The following is a 21353-nucleotide window of genomic DNA, read 5'->3' on the forward strand; positions in this document are numbered from 1 at the left end:
CCAGTGACACCTGTGGTATTTATTAACAAATATAATAAGATGGATAATTATTTTTACATGTGTAAATCCATGTCTTTGTCGCGATTAATTTCTTGTTTTTATTTGACCGGGGGGAAACCAATAAACAACGCATTCCAATTATGTAAAGAAATGTGCAATTTATTGTAAGATTATCAAAAACGGACAAAGAGTTTAACTCAAGACAACGAGGAGAATGCCACGATAGTGCAAAGTAGTGGTCGGACGACGTGACGGTCCCATCATCACGCGTGGCCTTCTCTCTCCGAGTACATCAGGGCGACCAACCCCAGGTGACTGGACAGTACACTGCAACACATCAAATACACACGTCAGGTGACTGGACAGTACACTGCAACACATCAAACACACACGTCAGGTGACTGGACAGTACACTGCAACACATCAAATACACACGTCAGGTGACTGGACAGTACACTGCAACACATCAAATACACACGTCAGGTGACTGGACAGTACACTGCAACACATCAAACACACGTCAGGTGACTGGACAGTACACTGCAACACATGACATACACACGTCAGGTGACTGGACAGTACACTGCAACACATCAAACACACACGTCAGGTGACTGGACAGTACACTGCAACACATCAAATACACACGTCAGGTGACTGGACAGTACACTGCAACACATCAAACACACACGTCAGGTGACTGGACAGTACACTGCAACACATCAAATACACACGTCAGGTGACTGGACAGTACACTGCAACACATCAAATACACACGTCAGGTGACTGGACAGTACACTGCAACACATCAAACACACGTCAGGTGACTGGACAGTACACTGCAACACATGACATACACACGTCAGGTGACTGGACAGTACACTGCAACACATGACATACACACGTCAGGTGACTGGACAGTACACTGCAACACATCAAACACACACGTCAGGTGACTGGACAGTACACTGCAACACATCAAATACACACGTCAGGTGACTGGACAGTACACTGCAACACATCACATACACACGTCAGGTGACTGGACAGTACACTGCAACACATCACATACACACGTCAGGTGACTGGACAGTACACTGCAACACATCAAATACACACGTCAGGTGACTGGACAGTACACTGCAACACATCACATACACACGTCAGGTGACTGGACAGTACACTGCAACACATCACATACACACGTCAGGTGACTGGACAGTACACTGCAACACATCACATACACGTCAGGTGACTGGACAGTACACTGCAACATGGATGGGAATTATCGATTAGTTTTGGTAACCTTATCAATCCATTAACCGGTTAGTTGATAAGTGGAGTTACTTTTTTTTTTTTATCTGAGAATCTTCATTTCCCTCCATGTCTAACAAAATCTACATTTTGCTGACAGAATACAAAAGGCATTATATTCCTTAAATTGGATATTTATTTGAGATACAGAGCCAGGCAATGGCATCTTTGTCTTGTCTGTCACAGAACATGCAAAAGCATGTTTAGCCTGAGAACTATTCTACAAATCCTGACAGTTTTCTGAAAACCATGTTTCTATGTCAGACGTCAAGGACCCCCAGAATTACCCCAATCTCAAAATATCTTGTTCCCCCCAGAAGCAAAGTTTTGACTTAAAAACGTTCGCTGTGAACGAATATATATAGCCTATACATTCAAAGATTTGAGCCACATTTTCACGATTTTTCAAAAACAGCAGGTCTACAAGCTCATAGCACGGTGCAGAGTGCCGCGCTATGAGCTTGTAGATCTGCTATTTTTCAGTATAACAGAATGCTTTAAACACCAAAAGGGGTTCCCGTTCGGAACGGGTTGACCGGCCCACATGTGCAGCTAAAGCTGAATGGATAAACGGTGCTCACCAGAGAAGTGATGGAGTGTTAATGTCAACGGTGAATAGTAATGGACAGAGGGACATGGCAGTAACCTGAGGAGAAAGAGAAAAAAAACACTTTCAGTTTCTCTTTGGGCAGAAAAGTGAAAGGACCATTTCACCACTTTTCAACCTTCATATACACTGACACCACGCTAGACAGGAACGCCCAAAAACGTCACATCCGGTTTTAGCCTGGGGTAAGAATTTTCTATGGCTGCCAATGCAACTTGGTCCAATCCTTAATCACATATGGACAAACATCTATGCCGATGCTATCTAACTTGCGGAGGTAGCGTGCCTTGTCCACGGGCAACAGATCTTTCAATGTATGGCATTGCAAATACGTTTGATAATCGCTACTCTGCTCAATATTGTTTTGAAAATGCCGCAAATTGCATTGCAGTGAACGAGCGCAAATCACAACTTCCCCAGGGGGTGGGCGGAGTCACAGTTTGAGGCGCTGATTATGCACCGTGGTGTCAGTGTATAATAGGTCCTCACTAATAATCATGATCAAATGGCACCATTTTTTTCTACTCAGTCTGTGTCTCATAGGAGGGCTGTGGGCAGTTTAGAAACCGTCTTCCATCATTAGGCAGATTCTTTTTTTTTAAACAAGATTTTTTTACAAAAATGTTTAGATTTTCATTGTCGTGAGAACGATGGCTTCCATTTTCCCATTGCAACTTTTCAGGACTAGAAAGCCTGCCGTTTCTATTAGCTTGTATTCCCCATCGATGATGTCACTGGAAGACTGGTTTCTGAACTGCCCACAGCCCTCCTATGAGACACAGACCGAGTAGAAAATAAACGCGCCATTTTTTCATGATTATTAGTGAGGACCTATTATATGAAGATAGGTTGAAAAGTGGTGAAGTGGTCCTTTAATGTTTCATTTAAAATTTCACAATTATACTACTATAATAACATACTTTCTGCGTATTGTTTTTCCAGAGAATATTTAATCATATCATAGTCATATTTAATGAGGTAACACATCTAAGCCTGTCTGAATTAGACATCAACACAGATAAAGAAGTTACTTTCTGTATTCCTCCATAACATCTACCAGTAGAACACTAATGTATAAAAGGTTAGTGATGGGAGATTAATTAGCAAACAATCAGTATCGGTTGATATTGGCCTTAAACCAATTCATCGGTATCCGTAAAATAATATCGGATTTAGCAGATATTTAATTTTATTAGAATTATGTTGAAGAATAAATGAAAAAAGCCTTTTGTGATGATGAAGGCTGAACATTATATCAGTGTTTTCTGGGGAAGCTTCCGAAAGAGTCAATAGTTGGAACATTAAAAAAGAAAATACTACATTCAAGCGGTTTATGTTGGGATATGAGCCAACATTTGCACAATAACGGTGCGTCCCTAGTTTTGGAATAAAGAGGCATTGCTCTTTTCAAATTCAGCCTTTTTTCAGAATGGCCAAAATAATATGTTTTTAATACAGAATGAGATCATATCTATATCGGTTATAATAGCAATTAATTATATCGGATATCGATATCGGACAAATTGTCTCATCGGTACAACTACAATGCAGCATAATAGGCCTACATGTCAAATAAGTCACAGTAAAATAACTAGAACTGCACTCTGTCGAGTGCCTACTTCCTTGTTGCACACAAGTAGGCCATAAATGGCCTACTAGTGCGCAAGCAGAGCGTGCAAGTACTGTCGACCGCTACAAACATGTTCTTCAACAAACTGTTGAAGAACATGAAGGTAATTCTATTTAAGCATTTCAAATTATTTTGTTATGTAATTAACAACAATCAATTACGTCGTATATGGTGACGAAGTGTCGGGTGGATTAAAGGAAATGCCTCTATGTATATGTAATTTGTAAGTTGATTAGCGGTATACTGTGGTTACTTTGCGTATGCCCCGTTTGATGCGTCTGTATCGTAGCAGCATATGGCGTCAGGGTATAACTGGTACAACTAGCTCTCAATGATGACGTAATAAAGATGTGGATTAAAGGACCCAATGCCAGGGTGTAATTGGTTTTCGATGGTGACGTAATGACGATATGTTTCAGTGTCAGGAGGATTAAAGGTAATGCCCCTATGTATACATGTATGTAATCTGACACCACTGCCATATCAAGCACAAGTAGTCATTACGTCATACGCTGGCACGGTGCATACACATCAAACGGCGACATACAAAAACTATTACTTGCACGCTCTGCTTGCACAAGTAATTACCTTGGACAAAAACACCCAGGCTCTGCAGTGTTCACGGGTCAAGCCACTCCTCAGTTTTATTGTCACCAACAGAAGCAGGAAACCCAGCAAGGCACTGTAGAGACAAGACAATAATCTTTTTAGATTCAATGAGCAGCACCTACAGACAGTTGTCTCTGTGGGAACAAAAGCTATAATAACTAAATCTGTATTTTTTTAATACAATAAGCATCTGTCCCATTAACCCATTCTGGGCGGGAACCCCTTTTGGTGTTAGCATTATGTTATGCTTTAGCTATTGAAAAATAGCAGATCTACAAGCTCGTAGCGCGCCACCGAGTGGCGCGCTACGAGCTTGTAGGTCTGCTATTTTTGAAAAAACATCGTGAAAATGTGACATTTTAGAAATGTTGACGTAGGGACTAAATGGGTTAACAGCTATACATGTGGTTCTCAAACATAAGAGAAGATTTGTCAGCGTCTGTCAACTGTGACCCGACGGCTGTTGTTATTGCCCATGAGGTCTTGTGTAACCAAAGGGTGAAAGGTCACCCGTTTCGACTGTTATCAATAGACAAGACCGCAGTGATCACTTAGGATCAGTACGATTGTTTTCGACGAGTATGGGCATGCTCTGCCGACTGATTAAAAAAACCCTGACAGGATTAAGGTTGGCGAACATGCGTTAATATTAGGACCGCTCAGCGACATGCTTGCGGATATGTTTAGGGGAGGGTATGAGGAGGCTTGTCATTTTCAGTAGGCTCCCAGCATGTCCAGTAGACAGATAAGATCGGTTAACGTGTCATCAACGCCAATCGCAGCCATGTAGGCTCCAGACTACATGCAGTAGGTCCGATCGGCTAGATAAGATTGGCTTAGTAAGTAACCTACTGGGAATTATCGGTAGATTTTCCGTCGAAACGGCTCGAAAGGTTATACCTGGCGCAGCAGACACAGTGAAATGTGTATGACCAAAGGAAAGGGAATTCCAAGGCACCCAAGATGTCCCCTGTAAAAAAACAAAAACAAAAGGGATTCATAGGAAGTAACTCTGGCTTTCTGGACCTGTAACCAAAGTTCTTGTGTCACAAATAATGTATTTGTGAAGTTAGGTAGCCTATTAATTGTTTGTGTATTTCCCAAAAATCCCAACCTTTATACAGTATGTCCAAAACTGTTACTTTTCAGGATTCAAATTCATCAAAAGTATAGCAGATCTACAAGCTCAAAACGTGTCGCTGCGTGCCGCTTTTCGAGTTTCTGGATCTGCTAAATAATTCATACTTTTGTGTGTGACGCTGTAATACGGTCGTATAATAGGGCGTTATTATACGAAAACACAAAGTGTGATTATGGATATGAAGTGTTGTATGCCCGACAGCAACAATATGTAACAAAGAAATTTGACTAAAGGCCTATAGCCAGGGTGCCCAAAAGGTAGATTGTGATCTAAGGCTGTGCAGGTAGACCACATGGCATGGTCCTACAAATATATTTAATTTAAAAAAACTGTTTTGCATGTGCCACTTGAATTAAGGTGACTTGATTGACTGACATCTATAAGGGCCTGTCAGCTCAAACCCACAATGCAATACTTTGTTGTACAAAAACGTCAGTAGCATTACAAAGTTATAATACAAAAAAACCCTACCAATTAAAAATGTCCCTCTATTTCCCATGCCAAGTGTGCTTGTCTCATGTCATACTGTATGTAACTATTCCAAAGCCCCTCAGGTACATTTTTAAACAAATGTCAGCAATGGGATCAACATTTTTTTGGTGGGTAGATCTCGTTGAGCTGGTAATTTTGAAAGTGGCTCTCAAGTCAAAAAAGTGTGGGCACCTCTGGCCTAGTAACTCTTACCTGTGGGGTGAGCTGCGATAGCCAGCAGCAACACACTATGGGGGCAAAAGACAGCAGACAAGTGAGGAACAATACAGAGGCAACATACAGTAACAGGTGTGGTGTTTTCAGCACTGATTTGTTGACATGGACATTCATCGTCATGACGGACGCACTCTTTACCTGGACAAATAGTTGATGTACTGCTGCTCAAGGTCACTGCAAAGCAAGTGTGAAAGACCGAGTCAGGTCCTGTTGATCTACAACACTGTATCACGTTTAGCCTATCTATCGGACACTATGAAGCAGTGGTTCCCAAGACCCCCAAATTGACACTTAATTAGCCCGCGGACCCCAATTTGAAAAATATATGCCGGCTCTCAGGACCCTCAGTTTGACATGCATTAGTCTACGGGTCCCCATTTAACCTATTTTGACCTGAGATCAGATTCTAAAAATGTCTTCTACATCCTGAAAAGCTATGTTTCTATGTCAGTCGTTCTTCGATTTTTCAAAAATAGCAGACCTACAAGCTTGTGGCGCGCTATGAGCTTGTAGATCTGCTATTTTTCAATAGCTAAAGCATAACATAATGCTAACACCAAAAGGGGTTCCCGCCCAAAATGGGTTAATGGCATTTCTATCTCTGGGACCCCAATGTATATTGTAAAAATCAATGTTAATTTAACTCTGAGAGTGTGCAAATGGACCCATAAGGGTGCATTTGGTTCCAAACTATCATTTAGCTGAGGACCCCCTGGAACTCCCTCAAGGACCCCAAGGGGTCCCCGGACCCCTTTGAGAACCACTGCTATAAAGGTCCTTTCAGACCGGCAGCGACAATGAGAGGCCTGCGTTTTCAGCGGCGACAACACAAGCGTATTTACGTGGGCGCGGTCCTGTGACATTGTCACGCGCGCTCGTTTCGTGCACACGCCCGCGACTGACTATAGACCTGGATTGTGTTGAGCTCTTTTTTCCGCGCTTTAACATTAACATTGAATAATACTGTATATTTCTTTTTAATGTTTTTTTGTGGCTTTCGCCATTATTTTATATATTTTTGTGTGTGCGCGTGTGTGTGTGTGTGTGTGTGTGTTTGTGTTTCTATGCAGGTAGCAACTTGTGTTGCAGGTAATCCAGTCATGGTGGTAGCTGTTTTTTTTTTCTTCTTCACAACCACCAAATATGACTTACCTCAAATGGCTGGACTTGAAATAAACCTGGAACACTCTATATGCACCTGAAAATAAATTACGTATATATTATTTTTATGGAATAAAAGGTGAGGTGCGCTGATAGCCGACTGGGCAGTTAATGGACTACAGAAGTGCAATGCCCCTGGTTCAAATTACAATCTGTACACAAGACCTGTTTTACAAGATGTTCCTCCTGCTTAGCAATTGGCATCCTGTCTCTCTACTCTTCTATTAGCGTCCTGTCTCTCTCTACTCTTCTATTAGCGTCCTGTCTCTCTCTACTCTTCTATTAGCATCCTGTCTCTCTCTACTCTTCTATTAGCATCCTGTCTCTCTCTACTCTTCTATTAGCATCCTGTCTCTCTCTACTCTTCTATTAGCATCCTGTCTCTCTCTACTCTTCTATTAGCGTCCTGTCTCTCTCTACTCTTCTATTAGCGTCCTGTCTCTCTCTACTCTTCTATTAGCGTCCTGTCTCTCTCTACTCTTCTATTAGCGTCCTGTCTCTCTCTACTCTTCTATTAGCATCCTGTCTCTCTCTACTCTTCTATTAGCGTCCTGTCTCTCTCTACTCTTCTATTAGCGTCCTGTCTCTCTCTACTCTTCTATTAGCATCCTGTCTCTCTCTACTCTTCTATTAGCATCCTGTCTCTCTCTACTCTTCTATTAGCGTCCTGTCTCTCTCTACTCTTCTATTAGCGTCCTGTCTCTCTCTACTCTTCTATTAGCATCCTGTCTCTCTCTACTCTTCTATTAGCGTCCTGTCTCTCTCTACTCTTCTATTAGCATCCTGTCTCTCTCTACTCTTCTATTAGCATCCTGTCTCTCTCTACTCTTCTATTAGCGTCCTGTCTCTCTCTACTCTTCTATTAGCGTCCTGTCTCTCTCTACTCTTCTATTAGCGTCCTGTCTCTCTCTACTCTTCTATTAGCATCCTGTCTCTCTCTACTCTTCTATTAGCGTCCTGTCTCTCTCTACTCTTCTATTAGCGTCCTGTCTCTCTCTACTCTTCTATTAGCATCCTGTCTCTCTCTACTCTTCTATTAGCGTCCTGTCTCTCTCTACTCTTCTATTAGCATCCTGTCTCTCTCTACTCTTCTATTAGCGTCCTGTCTCTCTCTACTCTTCTATTAGCATCCTGTCTCTCTCTACTCTTCTATTAGCATCCTGTCTCTCTCTACTCTTCTATTAGCGTCCTGTCTCTCTCTACTCTTCTATTAGCGTCCTGTCTCTCTCTACTCTTCTATTAGCATCCTGTCTCTCTCTACTCTTCTGTGTAAATTAAGGAGTGCCTCCCCAACTCCCCATTCATTCGATGGAGAGTAGCAGTCAGAGGCCTCATTCACACGTACCAAACACCAATCAAGCAAAATGTTTGGTCATTGTTTTGTTTTTTTGGGCCACCACAGTGCTTTCCCAATGGGAGTCACATGGTTTGATCAAACATTTGTGTTTGATTGCTGGTGGTGTTCTGCCCCTCCCCCCCTCATCAAACAAAAATGTTTGGTCAAACCATGCGACTCCCATTGGAAAAGCATTGTGGTGGCCCCAAAAAAACGACCAAACATTTGGTTGATTGGTGTTTGATACGTGTGAATGAGGCCTCACCAGAACAAGGGTGAGTCTAAAGGCCTATTCATAGTCTGGATTTTCGGTGGTGAGGTGACCACCGCTCCGGTGGTGAGCTGACCACCGGAGCTGAAATAACGTTGAGCGGTGGTGAGTAAAAACAGAGAGAAGGGCTGGAGCGGTGGCGGTGGTTTGCTCTTCACCGCGGCTCATGACGTCATGTTGTAGTTCGGTGGTCACCTAACCACCGAAAATCCAGACTATGTATGAGCCTTAACATGGTTAACACAGCGTTTGAAGGTGAATGGGCGTATACGTATATAGGGTGGAGGTGTGTCTGATCAAATGCATATCAAATATTATGAATTTTACAACACACAAAAGGTCCAAGTAGATGTTAATATTCATGACCCCAGTCAGTGTTTTAACGTGAATTTCCCCTTAGGCTATAACATTACAATGGTTGCGTGTTTGTGACATTATGTTACGATGGTTATGATGTTTAGGTGTAAGTGTACAAAATTACCGTTTGGCTGGGACGGCAGCCGTAAAACGGTGATTACGTGATCTCAAAATCCCAGTTGATGTGCACAATGTAAAAACCTGGTTATTTTTGCAAAACACAGCAATCTTCTAACTTCCACATCAATCTTCTACACAACACAAGTGTGATGTAGCCTAGGGCATTAAGCAACTAGTCGACTAGTTTACTAGTCGACTAGTAAATCCACTAGTCGACCTTGTTGGTACTAGTTGACTAGTTGATGAGAAAATAAAAGGTTTATTTTTTTTATTTTTTCCCCCAATTTTGTAGGCCTCAAGATCAGGTAGATTATAGTTATAGTCACCAATGTACACAGTTTTTAAATGTACAAATATTTATTTCCAAAAAAAATAAACATAATAGGTGGTTAAACAACTAGTCGACTAGTAAACTAGGCAACTAGTAAAAATGACTAGAAGTGAATGCCCTAGTGTGATGTATTGAAGTCAATTAATTTTAATTAATCCTCTGACTTCATTGCCAAGTGTGGGTGAACTTACCCTCACACGATAGCTGACACACGGCCCACATGTAGCCACTCTTGTCAAACTGCAGGGTACAAAAAAAGCATTAATCCATTTAGGCCTGACGTCGACATTTAAAAAAATGTATTTTTTTCGGAAAAACCTCATGTTTCTATATCAGTGGTTCTTAATATTTCATATCAAGGACCCCAAAAATCATATGTAATATGCCGCCGACCCCCATTTGAAAATATGTTGTTCCAGGGACCCTCCAGAAGCAAAGATTTGAGTTAAAAACTGAAACTCTGAAAGAATATATATTCAAAGATTTGAGGCATATTTTCACAGTTTAAAAAAAATAGCAGATCTACAAGTTCATAGCGCGCTATGAGCTTGTAGATCTGCTATTTTTCAATAGCTAAAGTATAACATAATGCTTAAAACACCAAAAGAGGTTCCCGCCCAAAATGGGTTAAATAATGTGATGAAGGGTTAGCGTTGGGATCTGGGTATCAGACACTACCGTCTCTCTACGGCAGCGGTTCTCAAATTGTTTTGTCCCAGGTCACCCCCTGTACTGTAAATAACGTTTTATCCAAGGCACCCCTGACTGCATTACATTGTTACTTTATAGAACCATACATTTTATGTCATATTAAAACTTGATAGAATAGTAGTTTCCGTTAAAACGTATTGAAAATAACTCCATACTTGACATTAAAGGTATATTCAGTGATTTCACTTAATTCAAATATCACTTATTTTTTCTTATTTTTTGGATAATCCTCCCTACTATAAAGTGTGCTGACCATATAAGGAGTTCCTCCCTGTCCCCAGTGAGCCCCTGGAGTAAAAAAACCCCTAGTTTCGGTTTGGGCTTTGGGTGGCAAAGCTTTCACCCAATCAGGATGAGAGGGGCCTTCCTCCAATCATGATCGAGTGGGGTGGGCCTTGGTGCACGTGCTGTTGGTCTGTTGTGTCCCCCCCCCCCACACTTGGTCCCTATTCTGGGGGGGAACATTCAAGTGATATTGATAAATTGAAAATATAAAATAGTATTCTGTGGCACCTCTGGACTTGTGTCACGGCACCCACTTGAGAAAGAAACCCTGCCCTACGGTATATAATAGATTCCCTACCTTAACCCATTTTGGGCGGGAACCTCTTTTGGTGTTTTAAACACCAAAAGGTGTTTTATGTTATAATTTAGCTATTGAAAAATAGCAGATCTACAAGCTCGTAAGCTTGTAGGTCTGCTATTTTTAGAAAAATCGTGAAAATATTTATTTCAGAAAACTGGAGGATTTAGAAGATTTTTTTTTAAATGTTGAGGTCAGGCCTAAATGGGTTAAGGGTACTTATACTGTATGTACAGTAAACAGATGATACAGCCATGATAAAGATATTCACCTGAGAGTCACACAGCGGAAGGGAGACGGCAGACATCAGCAGGAGACACACACTACACGAGGACGAAGACAAATTAAAATAAAAGCTCTGATATGAATACGGTATGTGTATTATTGCCTCATTTAGGAGTGGACTGAGACCAGATTCTACAAATGTCTTCTAAATCATGACAGTTCTCTGAAAAACCCTATGTTTCTATATCAGTTGTTCTCAAACTATTTCATGTCAAGGACCCCAGAAATATATGTATTTGGCCGCCGACCCCCATCTGAAAATGTGTGGTTCCAGGGACCCCCCAGAATCAAATATGAGTTAAAAACGTTTGCTCTGAAAGAATATATATTCAAAGATTTGCGCCACATTTTCAAGAGAGAAAAAAGGATCCCTTCATCAGGTAGGATGCCTGATGAAGGTCTGAACGACCGAAGCGTTGCTCAATAAATCTAATTCTAAGTGAAGACAATGTGCGGGATCCTTTTTTCTCTGCTTCTCCAGTTCCAGACGCACCTGTCCTTTGTGTGCAGAAGGACTTTTTTCCTCTATAATTTTGAATTAGAGCCCATATGAATCCTCACACCCAATAGATTGTCTTACTCCACTCCACTGAACACATTTAAAGTATGATATTTGTATTCATATTCTTAATAACACCAGTAAGACGCCCTAAAAGGGCTGAAACAACGGGTCTGCAGGTTTTCACAGTAAACAATAATTCATATTCTTAAAAAAACCAAAAGGGTGTGTGGTGACGGGACAAAACATACCTAAAAGTCTTCAGCCATGGCAGCTTCTGTTGATGACAAGAAATATCACGGCACCAAATCAAAACATTTACGTATAAGGCCTACACTGTTGGGTGGAAACATCCTATGCCCAAAACTCAAAAGTAGCAGATCGACAAGCTCAACATGTGCTGCGTTTCAAGCTTGTAGATCTGCTGGGCTTTTGATGCTTTTGTGTGAAGCTGTAGTATGATCAAGTAGTATAGGGTGTCAATTTACGAAAAGAAACACAAAAAAAGATATGGAGATATGCCCAACAGCAACGGAATGGCTGCTGGCCAGTTCTACTCGAGGTCTTAGGCCTGACTCACACCTTTCGATCTAGCATACAACATTGATGCATGCTAGATGTAAAGAAAGGGTTTGTTTACATCTTGCCCCAATGCATTTCCAATGGAAGTCACATGGTTTGACACAACATTTGTGTTGTACGGCTTTCAGCTGTGTTTCGACTGCCCCCCACCCCCTCATACAACACAAATGTTGTGTCAAACCATGTGACTCCCATTGGAAATGCATTGTGAGCTTGCATCTATCAATAAGTCTCATGCATCAGCTATACATCAATCTGTTGTGAAGGTGTGAGTCAGACCTTGGGCAGAGGACAAATGCCTAATTTGTTGTCTTCATTCTTTATTGTTCTTCATAAACAGATGCATAATAGGAGGAGCCACATGGGTTGCATTTACCTCTCCATCTTTGAGTTTCAGAATCAGGAAACTGACCACATGGGAGGCATTTTGAAGGGTGAAGAAGATGGGAATGCTCTGGAACACAGAGTAAAAGTCATCAAACATTTTGACTACCATCTTCATTAAAGGCATTAAAGAAACAAATGGTCATAGTCATACAGTACGATATTACTAATATGGGTCTTCAACAGGGAACAGCAGATCTGCAGGGGGGCTGCTGAATCTTTGTGTGATAGGATTTTTGAGTGGTGTAAACCACTCCTACAACTGGCTTTGTTGTGCAGAAAAAATGAGCATGGTTGCTATGTTCACCCTGTTCACCCGGGTGTGATTTCATACAACTGGCTTTGTTTGTGCAGAAAAAATGAGCATGGTTGCTATGTTCACCCTGTTCACCCGGGTGTGATTTCATTACGTCAGACATGATTTCATTACGTCAGACAGGCTAAGACCTTACACCACTCAGTTCACACGGGTGTGATTTTTTGAGTGGTGTAAACCACTCCTACAACTGGCTTTTTTTTTTTTTTTTTGAGTGGTGTAAACCACTCCTACAACTGGCTTTGTTAGTTTACGTGTCTGTCCGTACCAAAAAAATTAGCATGGTTGCTATGGTCACCCAGTTCACACGGGTGTGATTTCATCTTTGTTAGTTTACGTGTCTGTTCGTACCGAAAAATGAGCATGGTTGCTATGGTCACCCAGTTCACACGGGTGTGATTTCATTACGTCAGATATTACGTCAGACCACAGCTGATCAGTCACTATATAAGACCTTACACCACTCAGTTCACACGGGTGTGATTTTTTAATTAACCACTTGAACCATAGCATCCCTATTCTGAGGAGAACTTTAGCCAAAAATAGTCGATCTACAAGCTCACAACGCCTCACAGTTGTGAGCTTGAAGTGAATGGCAAATCGAGTGGCAAAATGAGTTTAATGTTGTTTATCGTTGTTTAATGCAATCAAATACAAGTTTTCTGTTCGGATGTATGGGCTCAAAAGGCCAGAAAGTAGTTTTTTGACACTCAGTAGGCGTTCCTGCATAACTTAATTCCGGATTTGATGATGATGTCACGCACATACCGTCTATATCGACTATTTTTGGCAAAGCGGTGGTGTGTACTGTGTAGATAAAAGAGAAGATTAAGTACAGCGTGCAAGGTAAGTTTTACGACGTATTGACGGTTTAAAGGCCCACTTCACAACTTATCTTCATCGGTCCTCATAATGTTCATGATAAAATAGCACCAATTTCTTCCTACTAAGTCTGTGTCTCATAGGAGGGCTATGGGCAGTTCAGAAACCCGTCCACCAGTGACATCGATGGGGAATCCAAGTTAATCTAAACTGCAGGCTTTCTATTCCTGAAAGGTTGCAATGCGAAAATGTAAGCCATCGTTCTCACGATAATATAAATCTAAATATTTTTTTTACCAACAAAAACAAAATCTGCCTAACAATGATATCACTGGTGGACAGGTTTCTGAACTGCCAACAGCCCTCTATGAGAGACAGGCAGAGTAGAAACAAATTGTGGTATTTTTATATTTTATTTATAATGATCATTAGTCACTAATTATCTGAAGAAAGGTTGAAAAGTGGTGAAGTGGTCCCTTGCTAGTCGACAGTTCATGTAGGCTGCCATATGTTCAGTGGAGGGACTGAATTCCAGAGATGCCAAAACCTAACCCTAAACTCACAAACACTATGGCCAACCCTAACTGGGTTGGGTAGCCCAACACCGGGCTCCACCGGGCGCGTCAGCGTCGCGTCTCCGTCACCGTCAGGGAATGTTCCCTTTTTAATCAATGAAGGGTGGCTCCACTGCCCGCGTTGCGTTGCGTGACTGCATTAAAATGCCCCGGTTCGTTTTTGACGCACGCGACGGAGACGCAACGCCAACCTTAACCTCACAGAATATTAATAACCTCAAAACCACACCCATCGGACCGTAGCATGCTCTGGGAAAAGAGTGAATCTCACCAGAGATGCCAGTGATCTTGAGCCAGCATATATGTTTCCCACAAACAGGAGAGACCCTGGGAGCCAGGGGAGAGCTGTCGACCTAGAACACAAGGATTAAACACATCAGTGGTGTACTCACTATTAATTAACCCATTTTGACCTGAGATCAGATTCTAAAAATGTCTTCTACATTCTTTTCTGAAAAAGCTATGTTTCTATGTCAGTCGTTCTTCGATTTTTCAAAAATAGCAGACCTACAAGCTCGTAGCGCGCCACTCGGTGGCGCGCTATGAGCTTGTAGATCTGCTATTTTTCAATAGCTAAAGCATAACATAATGCTAACACCAAAAGGGATTCCCGCCCAAAATGGGTTACACATCAGTGGTGTACTCACTATTAATTAAGTACATTTAAGTACTACACTTACGTACAATTTTGTATTCTTTTTTAATTATTGTTTTTGTTTTTTTACACTACTGTAGTATTTCCAATTTTCAGTACTTCATATATTCAAATATTATACTTTTACTCCATTACAATGATTTGAAAACTTTAGTTACTTTGTAGAGTTTGCTTTAATATTACATACAAAACATTACATGAACCACTTCGGCCCTAGATTAACATTTCTGCCATTTGAAAATAGCCGATCTACAAGCTCACGATGCGTAGCATCGCTATATTCAAACGACGTTTGTACATTTTATACATTTGAAAACGTGTGAGATGGCATATTCTGGCATAATGAGTGAACGTTGTATTCCGGACTTTTACTTGTAACAGAGTGCATTTTTCTACATTGCAGTATTGATACTTTTACTACAAGTAAAGAAAGCGCGAGTACTTTTTTCCACCTCTGAGTAAGATCCATTACAACTCGAGTGCTCCTGGATAACCACAAACGAAGCTGGAGATGAAGATGAAGTTACCTCCCTTCCAGAAGGTGCTGCCACACTATCTAAAGAGCCGCGCACGTTCTCGGCTGTGCGCAGCTTACTTTCCGAGTTTTTAGACCGCGGAGGTGGAGCTTAATTTCCATCCACCAGCTGTCTAAAAATTCGGAAAATAAGCTGCGCACAGCTTAAGATGTGCACGGCTGTCGACCGTTTTGCGGTTGAGGTGTGGAAACGCTGAGAGACAGACAAGACAGTGAAGAACCACCGTCAGTAAATAATTGAAGACAATGAAGTCATTCCAGTGTCCTTTACAACAGCGGTTCCCAAAGTGGGGTCCAGGGACCCCTAGGGGTCCTTGAGAGAGTTCCAGGGGGTCCCCAGCTAAATGATAATAAGGAACCAAATGTACCCTTATTGGTCTGTAATTCAGAGAGTGTACAAATGGCATTTGGTTCCATTTGTACAGTCCCAGAGTAAAATGATAAATGAACATTGATTTTACAATATAAATTGGGGTCCCAGAGATAGAAATGCCATTAAATGGGGGGGGGGCGTAGCCTAATTCAGGTCAAACTGAGGGGTCCCTGAAATTAAACGGGTTGAGAATCACTGCTAGAGCCGTAAAACTCTTCTCTTATTGGGTGGGGGGGGGGGGGGGGGTCCTTGGTGTATATTTTCTAATGGGGTCCGCGGGACTAATGAGTGTCAATTTGGGGGTCCTTACCGTCCTCGTCATGAAAAGGTTTGAAAACCACTGCTTTACAATACATTACCTGGTAATGCGACTCATTTCCAGCCATCCCAGCTTGCCACAGAGCACAAGCAGAAGAGCCCCAACGCATGTCTGCCATCTAAACGCAAAAACATTGGTTTGTTTTAGTACTGTGGGTGCAGTACTTAGTTTAGACAGTACTTAGTTTAGACTAGTCATTTGGTTAGACCAGTCATTAGTCCTACAACTACAACCTATCTCAAAACCTCTAACCCAGGGGTGGGCAACTGGTGGCCCGGGGGCCACATGCGGCCCCCACCTTCACTTAATGTGGCCCTCAGGTTAATGTCAGAATACTGATATAATATTGGTTTCAGCTGTTAACAATTCCACAACATGCGAACATGACACCGCTTTAATTACTTCAGTCTAAATTAGTAGCTCATTGCGCAACACAAGTATAATTAAAGGCATTTGAAATTACATAAAAATGTTAATTTTCAGGATTCCAATTCAAAAATAGCAAAAATTCAAGATTTCAATTCGAATATAGCAAAAATAGCCGACGCGTTTTGAGCTTGTAGATCGGCTATTTTTGCTACGACAGTAATATATGGCCCTAGGGAGTGAGTGTGGAAATATAGTGGCCCTCTCCATCGTCAAAGTTGCCCACCCCTGCTCTAACCAATGACTAGTTTAAACTAAGTATGCACCCCAGTACTGGTGCTGAGTCTACACATGCTATGATGATGACGACGACGACGATGCGGTTTCACAATCTACGTTTTTCGACCTTGAATTCGTGGAGATGACCGGCAGAGTTTCTTACCGAGTCTCCTGCGACAAAAGTAAATAAATAAAATAAATAAAATAAATAAAATAAATAAAATAAATAAAATAAATAAAATAAATAAAATAAATAAAATAAATAAAATAAATAAAATAAATAAAATAAATAAAATAAATAAAATAATAATTCAAATAAATGAAATGCAATGAAATAAAATATAAAAGAAACTCCATGAATTCAAGGCTTAATGGGGTGTGTAATAAATATCACAATTTTCCTTCGGGATAAAAAAAAGTATCTATCTATCTATCTATCTATCTATCTATCTATCTATCTATCTATCGTCGTTTAGGGTTACATTAAGGGTTAAGGCACTGATGGAAATAGGAAGAAATGAAAAAATCCGCACACCATTTGATGCTCCCAAAATATCTTTACTGGTAGGTAACGTTTCGGGCCGCAGCCCTTCCTCAGACCGTCAAGGAATGAGTAGACAATACATGTATATATAGTAGTGTGACATAATAGTAGTGTGACATAGGTTGATGTGCCACAGGTGTGGTACAGTTGGGTGCCACCGATATTGTCCCTTATCATTTGACCCATTTAGGCCTGACCTCAAATTTTTTCTGAAATAAATATTTTCACGATTTTTCAAAGATAGCAGACCTACAAGCTCGTAGCGCGCCACTCGGTGGCGCGCTATGAGCTTGTAGATCTGCTATTTTTCAATAGCTAAATTATAACATAATGTTTAAAACACCAAAAGGGGTTCCCGCCCCAAAATGGGTTAACTGTCCTTTTGTGCAGATCACGCAAACCTCAGCAAAAAGAAAAGGACAATATCGATGGCCTCCAACTGTACGTCACACTACTATATATATACATGTATTGTCTACTCATTCCTTGAAGGTCTGAGGAAGGGCTGCGGCCCGAAACGTTACCTACCAGTAAAGATATTTTGGGAGCATCGAATGGTGTGCAGATTTTTTCATTTCTTCCTTGTGACTTTATTTTGATCCGGCACCCAGCCTATAGGTTTAGATGTGCGTGTCCTTTTTGACTTTATTCAGCCTCCTCTACTACTGATGGAAATAGGGCCACAAATCTCTCCTTGCCCAAACATACAGTAGCTATTATACAAGCTCAACCTGTCAACCTGGCTCACAGACACATTGTGTACTTTGTACAGATCTGATATTTTTGGATCTGAAAGCCTACTGCCTAGGGTTCAAAGTGGGACATTAAAGCTGCAATCCTTAACTTTTATGTCATGCCTGAGATTCGAACCCCGGTCACCACTCACTATGCAGTGCCAGAGTCCGAATTTCTAATACAGAAGGGAATAGTATTGTAATATAGGACCACAATGGAAATACGTCCCCATGCTGGACTTTGTTGTAGTATTATCTTTTTAACTCCATGAATTCAAGGCTTAATGGGGTGTGTAATAAATATCACAATTTTCCTTCGGGATAAAAAAAAGTATCTATCTATCTATCTATCTATCTATCTATCTATCGTCGTTTAGGGTTACATTAAGGGTTAAGGCACTGATGGAAATAGGAAGAAATGAAAAAATCCGCACACCATTTGATGCTCCCAAAATATCTTTACTGGTAGGTAACGTTTCGGGCCGCAGCCCTTCCTCAGACCTTCAAGGAATGAGTAGACAATACATGTATATATAGTAGTGTGACATATAGTAGTCAGTGACATAGGTTGATGTGCCACAGGTGTGGTACAGTTGGGTGCCACCGATATTGTCCCTTATCATTTGACCCATTTAGGCCTGACCTCAAAATTTTTCTGAAATAAATATTTTCACGATTTTTCAAAAATAGCAGACCTACAAGCTCGTAGGGCGCCACTCGGTGGCGCGCTATGAGCTTGTAGATCTGCTATTTTTCAATAGCTAAATTATAACATCATGTTTAAAACACCAAAAGGGGTTCCCGCCCAAAATGGGTTAACTGTCCTTTTGTGCAGATCACGCAAACCTCAGCAAAAAGAAAAGGACAATATCGATGGCCTCCAACTGTACGTCACACTACTATATATACATGTATTGTCTACTCATTCCTTGAAGGTCTGAGGAAGGGCTGCGGCCCGAAACGTTACCTACCAGTAAAGATATTTTGGGAGCATCAAATGGTGTGCAGATTTTTTCAATTCTTCCTTGTGACTTTATTTTGATCCGGCACCCAGCCTATAGGTTTAGATGTGCTACTACTGATGGAAATAGGGCCACAAATCTCTCCTTGCCCAAACATACAGTAGCTATTATACAAGCTCAACCTGTCAACCTGGCTCACAGACACATTGTGTACTTTGTACAGATCTGATATTTTTCGATCTGAAAGCCTACTGCCTAGGGTTCAAAGTGGGACATTAAAGCTGCAATCCTTAACTTTTATGTCATGACTGAGATTCGAACCCCGGTCACCACTCAATATGCAGCGCCAGAGTCCGAATTTCTAATACAGAAGGGAATAGTATTGTAATATGGGACCACAATGGAAATACGTCCCCATGCAGGACTTTGTTTGTCGTATTATCCTTTTAGCTCAAATTACTGTCCATCGACATGTTTACACTGCTGTCTAATAAAGTATTCAAGCTGGATAATATAATTTGCTTTTAAACTTAATGCAATACCTCTAGTTCGCCAGTAGGTGTCCTATCAGATCACAGACAGATAGAGAACCGACTTCAACGGCTCAACCATGGAATCATATTTTATTCCCACACACAAAAAGTTATGGATTTATGGACTTTTAAACGTTTCGTTTTAAACTATTCTGATGAATTGAAAAAGGTGGACCCTGTTGTAAACAAGTGTGTCGTCCACAGTAACAGTCTAAAGTTGCTCTTGGCTACTGAGTTGTGCTTTCATGTGAAATGTACCCATTCTGTGCAAACTGTTAATAAATACTTCAATCAATCAATCCGTTTGGTGCCACAAAAAAAATAGATGATAATACGAAATATATTGATAATGCGACTCACCCCTGGAATAAAGTAGGATAGGTGAACTTCAACACGGAAAGGACAAACTGGAAACAGAAACCAGATTAATAAAAAAAAAAACTTTTAGAAAAACAACCATGATGGTCACAAGGCTGTACTTGTCTAGACTTGGTTCATGGATGGTGCGCTAAAAGTTTGGTGATCATGTTACGTTACAAAAACAGGAGGACTTCAACACCAGGAAGAAGAGTGTAAGCCTACATACAAATGCAATTCTGCCATATGAATATTTTAGGCATTTGTTAGACAAGCACAATCACAGTGTGTCTGTGATGCTAACTTGATTTCTAACCCCAGGGGTTTGATGTTAATAGCAGCATCAAAGCCAGTTGAACCATACAAATGAAGGCAATAATTTGGAAACATCAGATCTTTAAGCTCAACAAGGCGTCGCAATGTGGCGCAGTGTGAGCTTGTAGATCGGCTGTATTTTCTCCAAAAATCTTGAATATTTTCAAAAACACATTAAAAACCCAAATCTGTCAGAAAATCTTTTGGAAAAATCTTTTGTCAAATTAATTCGGGGGTCCATGGCATGGAAAAATAATAATAAATACACAAAAAGTTTGAGAACCCCATAGCCTACCGGTATATTAAAAAAAAAGCTTTTAATCTATTTCCTACCTTATTGGTGAAATATGTTGCGATGAAAACGCAGCTGAACATCAGGCCAGTGAAGTGTCTCTTCCACTGCATGCTGATCCATCATCATCATCCTGGACATGGATCTATTTACTTGGACATGGTGTTGGATGTTGATCAGAAAACTTCCCGTTCTCTTTTCTTCACCTGGGTCCCCGGGGCGCGTTGACACGTCACAAGGCTCGTGACGTCACATAATGCCGTGTCGGTCAAGTGAGACACCGACACCATGGTGAATTTGCGACCACACACTTCAAAATAAATAGCATTCTTTAACGATTTTATTTTTTGAGGGCCCCTCTCCTCCCTGGCCCAGCCTTGTGTGCTTGTGTGTAGGTCTACCACATTTGTGATGATTTGATTGGGCAGTTTTGTGTGTTTGTGAATTGTGACAGTGTGTAGGCTACCACATTCTTGATGATTTCAATTGGCTGAGCACGGAATGTGACGATGTATGATGATAAGAGCGCCCCTCACTTCACACAAGTGTGCTTTAATTAATTTATGTTGTGCTGTTTGGGGGGTATCGCTTTATGAAAGACATATCGTGCGTGCGTGTGCGTGTGTGAGGAAGAGATGTACAGAAAATAAATAAGTAATATAGTTTTGTGCACGTATGCCATCACAATAAGTAGGCCTAATAGTGTAATAGTGTAAGTGTAATAGTGTTATTAGTATTAGTATAGTA

At 41.0% G+C, this 21353-nt stretch overlaps 1 protein-coding gene across 2 annotated transcripts; it reads right to left on the reverse strand.

Moving 5' to 3' along the window:
- Positions 1–121: 121 nt before the first annotated feature.
- tmem241 (transmembrane protein 241) lies at positions 122–20829 on the reverse strand. Of its 2 annotated transcripts, none has more exons than XM_079489184.1 (15): positions 20648–20828; positions 20003–20049; positions 16265–16342; positions 14614–14695; positions 12622–12699; positions 11915–11940; positions 11151–11202; positions 9777–9825; positions 7162–7207; positions 6148–6183; positions 5986–6020; positions 5061–5130; positions 4140–4233; positions 1896–1960; positions 122–327 (listed from the first exon to the last, which is right to left on the reverse strand). In XM_079489184.1, the coding sequence occupies exons 1-15, from the start codon at positions 20717–20719 to the stop codon at positions 264–266; spliced, it is 894 nt and encodes a 297-aa protein (XP_079345310.1). In that variant the 5' UTR covers positions 20720–20828; the 3' UTR covers positions 122–263. The 2 variants fall into 2 exon arrangements, with proteins under 2 accessions (XP_079345310.1, XP_079345311.1); XM_079489185.1 differs by lacking the exon at positions 122–327 and adding an exon at positions 1208–1267 and having other exon boundaries at positions 20648–20829.
- Positions 20830–21353: the final 524 nt, after the last annotated feature.

The sequence above is a fragment of the Electrona antarctica genome (assembly GCF_951216825.1).
Source record: "Electrona antarctica genome assembly, chromosome: 20".
Taxonomy (NCBI): Eukaryota; Metazoa; Chordata; class Actinopteri; order Myctophiformes; family Myctophidae; genus Electrona; species Electrona antarctica.

Bases quoted from the DNA above. Each gene is read 5' to 3' on its own strand.
- tmem241 (XM_079489184.1), bottom strand. From the start codon at position 20,719: ATGCAGTGGAAGAGACACTTCACTGGCCTGATGTTCAGCTGCGTTTTC. The intron at 6,184-7,161 runs GTAAGTCATATT...CTTGCTTTGCAG, and splicing joins TTCAAGTCCAGCCATTTGAG to TGACCTTGAGCAGCAGTACA. The intron at 1,961-4,139 runs GTAATTACTTGT...CTTTCTCCTCAG, and splicing joins CCTGGGTGTTTTTGTCCAAG to GTTACTGCCATGTCCCTCTG.